The following is a 10,752-nucleotide window of genomic DNA, read 5'->3' on the forward strand; positions in this document are numbered from 1 at the left end:
CAATGGCTGCAATAATGGGCTCAGACATAGCAATGATTGTGAGGATGGCGCAGGAACAAGCAGTGTTTTGTTCTGTAGTACATAGGGTCCATATGAATTGGAACCGACCTGACGGCACCTAACAACAAAACTATTCTAAAAGAAAAATGTTACTTAAAAACATCATTTTAATTCACTGCCTAAATGGAAAAAAGGAGAGAAATCGTATCTCAGTAGATGCTGAAATGGCATTAGATAAATTTCATCTTTCATTCACAATAGCTCTCAACAAACTAGAGTTAGAAAGAAATTTCTTTAATCTGACAAAGAGTATCTATAAAAACATATAGCAAACATTTATGAAATGTTAAATCTGTGAAATGTTAAGACCTTTTCCTTAGTGATGATTGAGAACCAGACAAGTATGCCTGCTATAAGTACCTCTACATAATATTGTACTAAAAGTCCTAGCCAATACAATAAGGCATGAAAAAGTAATACAAGATATAAAGATTGGAAAGGAAGAAACAAAACTATCATTATTTATAGATTATGTGAATGTATACAAAGAAAATTTAAAAGAATCTATAGATTAATTATTAGAGTCTATCACTACATGTTGCAAAACTACTGGATACAAAGTCAGTAATCAAAACACTTGTATTTCTATTTACCAGCAACAAAATGAAATTTTTAAAAAGATGCCATTTATAATACCATACCTAACAATAAACCTAACAAATGTTTTTCTTTTTTTTTTTAATACTTGACCATCTGACACTAAAATGTGTATGGAAATACAAATGACTGATTCTAAAATTTATATGGAAATAGTTTAACTCTTGAAGAAGAATAAGGTGTTAAAGGCTTGCTCTATAAAATGTCACGATTTACTATAAAGCTAGAGTAATTAGACTTATTGGTGCAAGGACAGACAAGCAGACCAATGAAACAGAATAGAGAATCTGGAAGTAGATCCACACATATATGGGCCCTTGATTTATGGCAAGGTGGCACTGCAGAACAGTAAGAAAATGATTGTATTTTCAATAAATGGTTTTGGGATATCTCCTTGAGAAAAAAAATATTAAACCTGAACCCTATTAATTAAAAGTTAAATTCCAGGTGGATTTGTAGTTTCAAATATGACAGGCAAAACAATAAAGTGCCTAGGAAATAATTTAGTGTATCTTCATGACCTCGGGGTAGAGGAAAATTTCTTAAACAGGACACAAAAAGTACTAACCATACTGGAAAATAAAATAAAATAATAAATTGGACTATGTTAGAAGAAAGAAGTTGTGTTTATCGAAAAGCTCTTTTAAGGGTGTAAAACGATAAGAGTGGGAGAGGATATTTGCAACACAACCAACAAAGGGCTCATTTGCAGTATATATACAGAACTACAGATCATTAAGATGAGACTTGCACAGGCACAGAAAAGAAGATATCCTAATGGCCAATAAAAATAGGAAAAGATATTAAAATACATTGGTAACCATGGACATGCAATTAAAACCACAATGGAATGATACTACACACCCAATAGACTGGCTAAAATTAAAGATGATTAATACCAGGTATTGGCCAGGATGTGGATCAACAGGAGCACTCATACACTGAAGTATAAATTGATACAACCACTTTATTAGATAATGCCAAACTATTATCCAAAGTTGAGCATATACAGACCTGTAACTCAGCATTCTAATCTTAGGAATCTACTTAATAGAAATATATGCACATGTGCAACCAAGAGAGATGTACAAGAGTATTCATAACAGCCTAATTCATAGTAGCCAAAAATAGAAATCAGCCCAAATGGCCATTGACAGTAAAAAGAATACATAAATTGCGGTATGTTCATATAGTGGAATAGTATACAGTAGGGAAAAAATGAATGAACTATGGCAATAGGGAACATTTGGATGAAGCTTGCAAGCATAATGTTGAGCAAAAGAAGCCAGACCCTTCCCCCCCACAAAAAATACATACTTGATTATTCCAATTATATAAAGTTCAAAACCAATGAAAACTGCAGGGCTTATGGATGCATGTTTACAGAGTAAAACTCTAAAGAACAGCAAAAAAATGCTTTCAATAGAAGTCAAGAGAATGATTTCCTTTGGGGGATGGAGACTATAATTATTAGGAGGGTCCCAAGTGGGACTTTTAGGATGCTGGCAATGTTCTATTTGTTGACCTGAGTGGTAGTTATATGTGTGTTTACTTTTTAATAAATCATTGAGTTATATATTTGTTTTGTGCATTATTCTGTATGTTTATTATACTTCACACTAAAAAAAAAAGCTTATAAACGTGCAAAGACAGAGAAAATTTGTAGGAATTTTTGGGAGCTAAAAACCAAACTAGTTTTACTGATTTAGCTGATTGAGGAAAGCTAAAGCCCAACTTAGCAATGTGGAATGCTGAGATATAACCCAGTTTCCTCCACAGAATCCTCAAAAGGCAAAGAATGGACCGCACCAATTGCTATGATTGAGGTCGAGTGAGGGCAGTGAGCTGAAATAAGAAGACTAGGTGAAAGCTGTTTGAAAGACAGTTAAAGTCCTAGTTGCCACTGTGCAATTGCCTTTTCCTCAAGTCCAGAGAGTAATATCTAATATGTATAAAACCAAATGGTTTCTGAACTGGAGATACAAACGAAGGTTTCAATACCTTATCAAAAACAGGTGAATTAAGTGACCTTATGTATACTCATTACTGATATCAAGAATTCCCTATTAAAGGCCCACCCTAATCACTCTATGTAAAGCTTAAAGTCAACACCCTCCACCCACTAACTCAAAAAGCTTCTTAGTCCCTGAGTCTTAATCATGAGCAAACACCAAGGCTTATCATATTTTTAAGGAAAGTCTCTGTGAGAAAAAGAACAACAAAAAAACAGCAAAAAGCAACTTAAATGAACTGGAAATTCTGAAGGAAGTATGAAACTTAAATAAGTAAAAACTATAATATTCTCAGAAAGATAATAGAAGATATAGAATCCATTAAACTTTTGTTAATACTGCTATTTTAAAAAGGAACATTCAGAAAATCAGAAAGCTCTTGAAAATTAAAAAATTGATTACAGAAATAAAAAACTCAATAGCCTTTTGGAAGATAAAGTTAATGGCATCTCCCAGAAAGTAGAACAAACAGAGATGGAAAATAGGAAAGTAAAGTTAGATTAGAGGATCAATCCAGGAGGTCCAACATCTGAGCAGTAGAAGTTCTTAAAAAGAGAGAAGAGAGGAAATGGAAGGAAAGAAATCGTTTAAGAAAAATTCTTGGATTTAAGGGAAATGAAGTCCCTTAGAATTAAGAGAGATGAAGGATCCACCAACTAGATGAAAATAGACCCACACCAAAGCATAACAGTGTTACAGTACAGCATATGAAGGACAAAGAAAGCTTACTGGTGAGAGGAGAATTGGTTATATATAAAATATTGATAGTTGGAAACTAGCCAGTGGAGCAATGTCTTCAAAATTCTGAAGAAAATATTATCGCCAGTAAGAATTCTATACCCAGCCAAACTATCAAAGCCCTATTGAGACTGGCAAGATCTCAAAAAAAGTACCTCCTGTGTGCCCTTTCTCAAAAGTCCACTGGAAAATGTGTTTCACCAAAATCAGAGAAACCAAGCAAGATGAAACAAGATCTAGCACAGAAGAGATGAAGGGAAATCCCAGGAGGATGGTGAATGTAGATCCGTAAATGACAGCTGCGCATCACATGTAGAGGATAATAAGTCCAGATTTGAGGAATATAACCTCAAGAAGAAACAAGACATTCTAAGGAAAATCATTTCTAAAACCTCTCATAATACTGTACAGTCTTCTTAACCTGAGGACAGAATGCCCAATTGAACATCTCCTGATCCTTGTCTGTACTTGTCTTGACCATGTACTGATAATGTTTCTCATTTTCCCTTCATTCCCTGCTGCTCAGATCAATTGAGACATTTCATTCACCCCATAAAAAGATTCTGCCTTGATATACTTCTGAGAACAGGAGGTAGACCAGGGTAAGCTGGAAGCCGAAAGTATACAGTACTCTATTTCCTCTGAGCATATTCCTGCCAGATGTCTGTTTCCCAGAACTTACTCAGAACCTTGCTTACTGACTTCTCCAGGAGAGGCTCTTAAAACACTGTGAAGCTGAAGCCAGATTATCCAATTAACCTGCTTCTGTAAATCCTCATCTATTAATGGCAGTATTGCCCTTTCATTACCCAGCTAAATTTGTACTGGATTCTTTTGTTTTTTTTCTAAAACAACTAATAAAGAAAAGCAAGAAAATGATGGACACAAAAGAAATATGTTCCGGGGGCAGGGGTGAGATGGTATCAACATTTTGCAAGCAGCATAGTAAATACTGATTCAAGTAAGAATCACCAACGGATGTTTAATCTAGTGGGGAAATTTTGATCAGAAGCAAGATATTTACATGTGATCTTAAAGTGTCTACCCACAGATTGCTTATTAGTCTCAAAGAGAGAAAAAAAAAGTATACAATGTAGAAATTGAACAGCACCAGGTGATTAAAATTAACATCACCAACCAGGGACAGATGCACATGATGTACCTCCTGATATAATGCCCTGAGAAGGACATGTCGCTTATGTAGTATTCCAACCAGGAATGCATAACTCGAATCTACTAATGAGAAAACATCAAAGAAATCCCAAATGAGAAACATTCTATTAAACAAAAAGACAGGGAATGGAGAGACTATATTATTCAAAAATGTCCATGCCATGAAAGACAAAAAAATGTCTGAAGAACTGGAAACTGAAGAGATGTGACGGCTGATTGCAATATGTGATCCTAGACCGGATCCTTTGCTGCAAAGAAGAGAAGTGTTAGGTAGAAAGGAGTTTATTGGGTCAGTTGACAAGACTGGAATCTAGACAGTAGATTAAATAAAAGTACTATGTCAGTATTAAACTTAAAGAGGTTGATAACTGTACTGTAGTTGTATGGTAACCACATACTGTGTTATGTGGTGGTACCAGCAGTGAGAATACACACTAATGTATTCAGTAATAAAGGGCCCTGATGCATACAACTTACTCTCATATGTTTCAGGGAAAAAATTATATGAATAATATATATAGAGAGAGAGATCAAGTAGATGAATTTTGGATAAAGAATATATAGTTCTTTGTACTAATCTTTCAACTTTTCTGTAAGTTTGAAATTATTTGAAAAGTTAAGGAAAAAAAAAAAAGCAAATGCCTAACAAACATGTATAGCATGTTTTTGTTTTTGTTTTTTAAATAAAAAGTTCAGAAAGACTTTGACTAGAACTGATTAGTTTTTTAAACAGTTGTTTCTTCTGGGTGGCACAGATGGAGGGGTAGAGGAAAGGACTTGGACTACTTAACTACTTTTTGTTTTAAATAGTTAAGGATATTTTCATTGGCTTTTTTGGATTTTTCAGTTGAAAAGTGGTGTTGGCTTTCATATCTAGTTTTGACTGGTTACACACTGAGGGTTTTAGTGGTCCTTGAGAAGGGCACCTTGCCCTCTTATCTGCTACTTATTTTCTACTCTTATCTTCTCAAAACCACAGTGAAGTTCAACAATTTCTTATATTGTTGAATGGAAGGAATTGGGAGAAATGAGAAAATAATTCTCTGCTATTATGAAAAAGTATTTTCCTTTCTGTAAAGGTGAAACAAAGAACTTATTGCCAGTAGAGCGTGTGCTTTGGATTCTTGTGCCAGATGTAGAGAGAGATTATAGTGTGTGTAATCATCTCCCTATGACTAGCTGTGACCGTGACAGAATTCTTCTCTGAGCATGCCCGTCAGTGCATCATCTTACTAGCGTGGTTTTCAGTCACTTAGCAAACTGGTCTAAAATTTGATAGAAAAGCAAAAAGTATGCATCTTTAAGTTTTATTTCTTTTTCTTTGAATTCACAGGTATGTTATTCCATTACTTTTACTGAGGATAGTCTGAATTGTTGCACCATATTCTTAAGATTTGTAAGCTGTTCATTCTGTCCTTTGTTTTTGTTCCTTGTTTTCAGCATCATTCATTCCACAAACAATATCTTTTTCTTTTCCTAGTTTTATTTTCATGATCTGTGGGGATGCAAAATGTTGGATAGTAATAAATATGAATTAATGTAAAATTATAAACTTTTAAGAAATGGCAAAAACTACTGCCATAAGAAATCTGTAATTTAGTATTCTATCATGATGCCAAGGGTGTCTCTTAGAAGCTAATAAAGACGATAACCTGCCTCTTTCATTGCATTTCACTTTGATTTTTTTTTTCTCTTCCATGTAACTTTAAATCTTTCTTCTCATATTCCTATTTCATCTCCTTGTTTCTTGGTGTCTCTTCTCCCTGAAGATCACTACATTTCAAGCTATAAGAAAGGTACCCAACTAAAATGTGCTAAGAGCTTAATACTCACTGCCTGTACCACTGCCGTCTATTAGTTAGACTCTTTTTAGTTGGTAGTTGAATAATTCAAGACAGACTCTCCATCCTCCCTTTCTGTTTTACTGTAAATGTTTTATATGAACCTGCCGTATGAACCCTCAGGGTATCCGAGAGCTGGAGGGTGAGGAAGGAGAGGCTGTGTTTCTTTTTCTGACTTTTGAATGCCGTCACCTGGTGCGTGCCTGGATCTTGGTTTCTCATTTGTGGGCTATTTCCGGAATCTTAGATGAGAAAAGGACAAAAAGTCTTGCATTAACTTTTTTGATATCACTTTATAAAATACCTTACCCGTCCTCTTAATTTATACTGCCTGTGGAAACCCTGGTGGCGTGATGGTTAAGAGCTACGGCTGCTAACCAAAGGTCAGCAGTTTGAATCCACCAGGTGCTCCTTGGAAACTCTATGGGGCAGTTCTACTCTGATCTATAGGGTAGCTATGAGTCGGAATAGACTCGACGGCAGGGGGTTTGGTTTGGTATAATAGAAAATAAGGAGCCCTGGTGGCACAATGGTTAAGTGATTGGCTGCTAACCAAAAGGTTGGTGGTTCAAACCCACCAACTGCTCTGTAGGATAAAGATGTGGCAGTCTTCTTCTGTAAAGATTACAGCCTTGGAAACCCTGTGGGGCAGTTCTACTCTGTCCTGTAGGGTCACTAGGAATTGGAATCGACTTGACGGCAACAAGTTTTGTTTTGTTTATAATATAACTCATCAGTATATAAGTGAGGATTAAAGAATGAATGCAACCCTCACTAATTTCAGGAGAGCTAGCTGTACATTGAGTTTGCACACAGAGTAAAAATTGTCACTTGCTGTTTGGCAGGCCAAACCCTGTATCCTAATGTGACCCACAGCATTCTCAAAAGAGATCTTTGCGGTAGCAACTGTCTTTGTGTGCGGTTTCTTTACGTGTGTGTATTTCATTCTTTGCTGTGTTCTACATTTCAGAACCACAAGTAGGTTCCTATATCTGATAGACCCACCGAGTCTGTCTTTTTTGTGCCCTCTCCATTTTTTACTTCATCCTTTTTCTCTTCTAAGTTTATTTTTCTCGTATTCCTTAGAACTTCCTGGGATTTTTGTTTGTTTAAACAAATTTAGACCTTGATTTCTTTTTTTAAAAAACAACAGTTTCTTTAACTTAAATAAGAAAGATACTTCATCCTGCATTTTTAAAAACTACCCTGTGAACACATTCCTTTAACTTACATATTCTTTGTATTCTCTAAGGAGGCACTACAGTTCGTAAGGAGATCATCAAGAATAAAATCAGAGCCATTGGCAAGATGGCACGAGTCTTTTCAATTCTTCGGTAAGGAAAAGTCTGGCATTACAGTGTTCAATACAAGCGTTTTGAGAGTAAATTAGAAGTTGATTTCAGAACAGTTTTTTTTTTTTTTTTTTAAGTTGGAATTTGGGATTGGAACTGCTAGTCTTCATGTCAAGTGCAGACTGAATCAGACCTACATGTTAAAGTGATGAAAACGTTCTGGCAAACATTCACTGGTACTAGCTTAAAGTAGTGAGTGTAGTGGGTTAGTGTAGATGTTGGAGCCAGATTACCTTGTTCAAATCCTGGCTCTGCTGCCTTTTCTTAGCTGTGTATCTTGGGCTTAACCTCTATGCCTCAGTTTTCTCATCTGTAAAATAGAGATAATGATAGAACCAACCTCCAGGTTTTAGAAGGATTAAATGGGATAATATATGGGAAACATTAGGAAAGTACGTGACTACTAAGTGCTTCTTACTGAAAAGCAAGAACTGGCTGATTGTTTATAATTGGAATATTTACAGAATACATCCTTTGAGTCAGGGAAGGGATAGAGAGTAGGAAGATCTTCTGTCTCTGTGATTTTTTTGTTAACTTCCTTCAAGTATTTTTTTGAATTGCTGAATGGTGGGCTCCCTGGCATTAATCCAGGGCTTTGATCTTCCTTTGCAGGGAAGAGAGTGAGAGTGTGCTGACTCTCAAGGGCCTGACTCCTACAGGTACACTCCCTCTGGGTGTCCTCTCAGGAGGAAAGCAGACTATTCAGACAGGTGAGTATGAGAAATGCTCCTTTCTTGGAAGGTGTTCTCCTGTTATCTGACAGTCAATGTAAATTAAAAATTGGAGCTTCTTTCAGTAAATGATACTGGAGCAGTTGGATGTCCATATGGGGAAAAATGAATCTTGGCCTTTACCTCCCTCTATACATAAAAAATTAATTCAAAATTGATTATAACCTAAATGTAAAAGGTAAAACAATAGAATTTCTAGAAGCAAGTATGGCAAATAGTTACTGGAATAGACAGAGAGCCCTTAAATAGGACATAAAAAGTATTAACTTAAAAGAAAAAAAAATAAATTGGATTTCATTAAATTAAGAACTTCTGTTCACAAAAATAAACATGATTAAGAGGGAAAAGACAAGCCACAAACTGGGAGAAGATTTTTGCAATACACAAATCTGACAAAGAACTTGTATTCATAATATATAAAGAACTCCTACAATGCGACAAGAAAAGACAAACCACCGATAAAAAAAATGGTCAAAAGACATTAACAGGCACTTCACAAAAGAGGATATCAAAACGACCAATAAGTATATGAAAAGGTGCTTAATATAGTTACTCATCTGAGAAGTGGCTATTAAAACCACAGTGAGATACCACTACATATCCACTAGAATGGATAAAATGTAAAAGTCTGACAATACCTAGAGTTGGTGAGGATGCAGAGAACTGGAACTGTCATACACCGATGATGGGCTTGTAAATTGGTTTAACCACTTTGGAAAACTGTTGAGCAATAAAGCTAAACATGTACCTACTCTATAACCCAGCAATTCCACACCTGGTATATAGCCAAGAGAAATTAGTGCGTATGTCCACCAAAGGATCTGTATACGAATATTCACTGTAGCTTTATTCATAATAATCCCAAATTGGAAAAAAAACCAAACGACTCAATAGGAAAATAGATAAATTGTGTTATATTTATGCAATGGAATACTACTCAGCTATTTAAAAAAAAAAAACACATTATGGATACATACAACAACATAAATGAATCTCACAGACATTGCAGTGAACTGTAGAAGCCAGACACAAAAGAGCACAGACTGTCTAATTTATATGATGTTCAAGAACAAGCAAACTAATCAATGGTGTAGAAGTCAGATGGTGATTCCTCTGGTGGATGAATATTGACTGGGAAAGGGCACAAGGAACTTCTGGAGTGCTGGCAATGTTCTATATCTTGATCTGGATTATAGTTAAAAGTATGTATACATATATAAAAATGTATCCACTTGTATACTTCATATTTGTGCACACTATTTGCCTTATTTGTATATGTTTTATACCTTAATTAAAACATTTTGTTGTTGTTAGAGTTTTCAATCAGAGAGGTAGCCTGCAGCCATACTCTACTCCAGTGCCACAATCACCTCTTCAGCCAGATCAGTTCTAAAAATGATGCAGGAGCTGACTTCTAAGGAGAGGGCTTTATAGAATCCTGGAATGAAAAGATTGCTGTTTGTCAGAATAAACATAGATCTGGTCAAACAAGGAGAGGAAATTTAAGATTATATCATTGGGTGAATAGTCCTAGGCATGAAAACTGGAGTTGAAGCATTAATATCTTAAACTAATGTTTCACTGCTTTTTCTGTCCCTTTTATTAAATTGTCTTTGGTTTTTTTTTTTTTCCTGTGCCATTCTGCCACTTACAGGAATCCTTTGCTTTTTGTGGAAATTTCACTGCTATTGACTAATAGGAACAAGCTCATTCTTTCCTTTTTATAGGATTGAATTCCTCCTTCTTTTCCAAATTGAAAACCAGAAAGTTGAGTTTAGCTATTTAGAAGGGAGAATGAGCATTTTCTCTTCGGAAGTATATAATTTATTTTCTAAGTTTCTGTAGTTGCATAGAAAGGAACGGTAAACTCTTTCAGATTGAGTTCTTTCTCTCAAATGTGCTGTTTTTAGTAAGCAAAATACTTTTCTATCATTGCTTTGCTTGGTAATTAGTCACGTAAGATACTCTGAGAGCAGTGCATGCAAGCTCCAACAAGGGTACTTTAGGGTAATAAAGAAGTAATCTGGATAAAGGAAAAAAAAATGTCCTATAGCACACTTAATTTGAAAAGTTTTGAAAACTTGGTGATCCACAAAGTTGTTGTTTTAAAATAAAACCACTGTTTTTCTAGACCTTTGAAACTGCAAATCTGCAAATTTGTAAATCTGGGATAAGTAACAGAGTATTTTATAGACATGTTATTTGGGGATGTGTTTGTTTTTAATTCTTGGTCTACCTTCTGTTTTCA

At 35.2% G+C, this 10,752-nt stretch overlaps 1 protein-coding gene across 1 annotated transcript in view; it reads left to right on the forward strand.

Moving 5' to 3' along the window:
- The window catches only part of PPP3CC (protein phosphatase 3 catalytic subunit gamma), a 71,446-nt gene that overhangs the window by 54,191 nt on the left and 6,503 nt on the right, over positions 1 to 10,752 (forward strand). The window contains exons 9-10 of the mRNA XM_023736683.1: positions 7,674 to 7,755; positions 8,386 to 8,483. Coding sequence (XP_023592451.1) covers positions 7,674 to 7,755; positions 8,386 to 8,483 — 180 coding nt within the window. The remainder of the gene's footprint in view (positions 1 to 7,673; positions 7,756 to 8,385; positions 8,484 to 10,752) is intronic.

Source organism: Trichechus manatus, unplaced genomic scaffold (assembly GCF_000243295.1).
Source record: "Trichechus manatus latirostris isolate Lorelei unplaced genomic scaffold, TriManLat1.0 scaffold00090, whole genome shotgun sequence".
Lineage (NCBI taxonomy): Eukaryota > Metazoa > Chordata > Mammalia > Sirenia > Trichechidae > Trichechus > Trichechus manatus.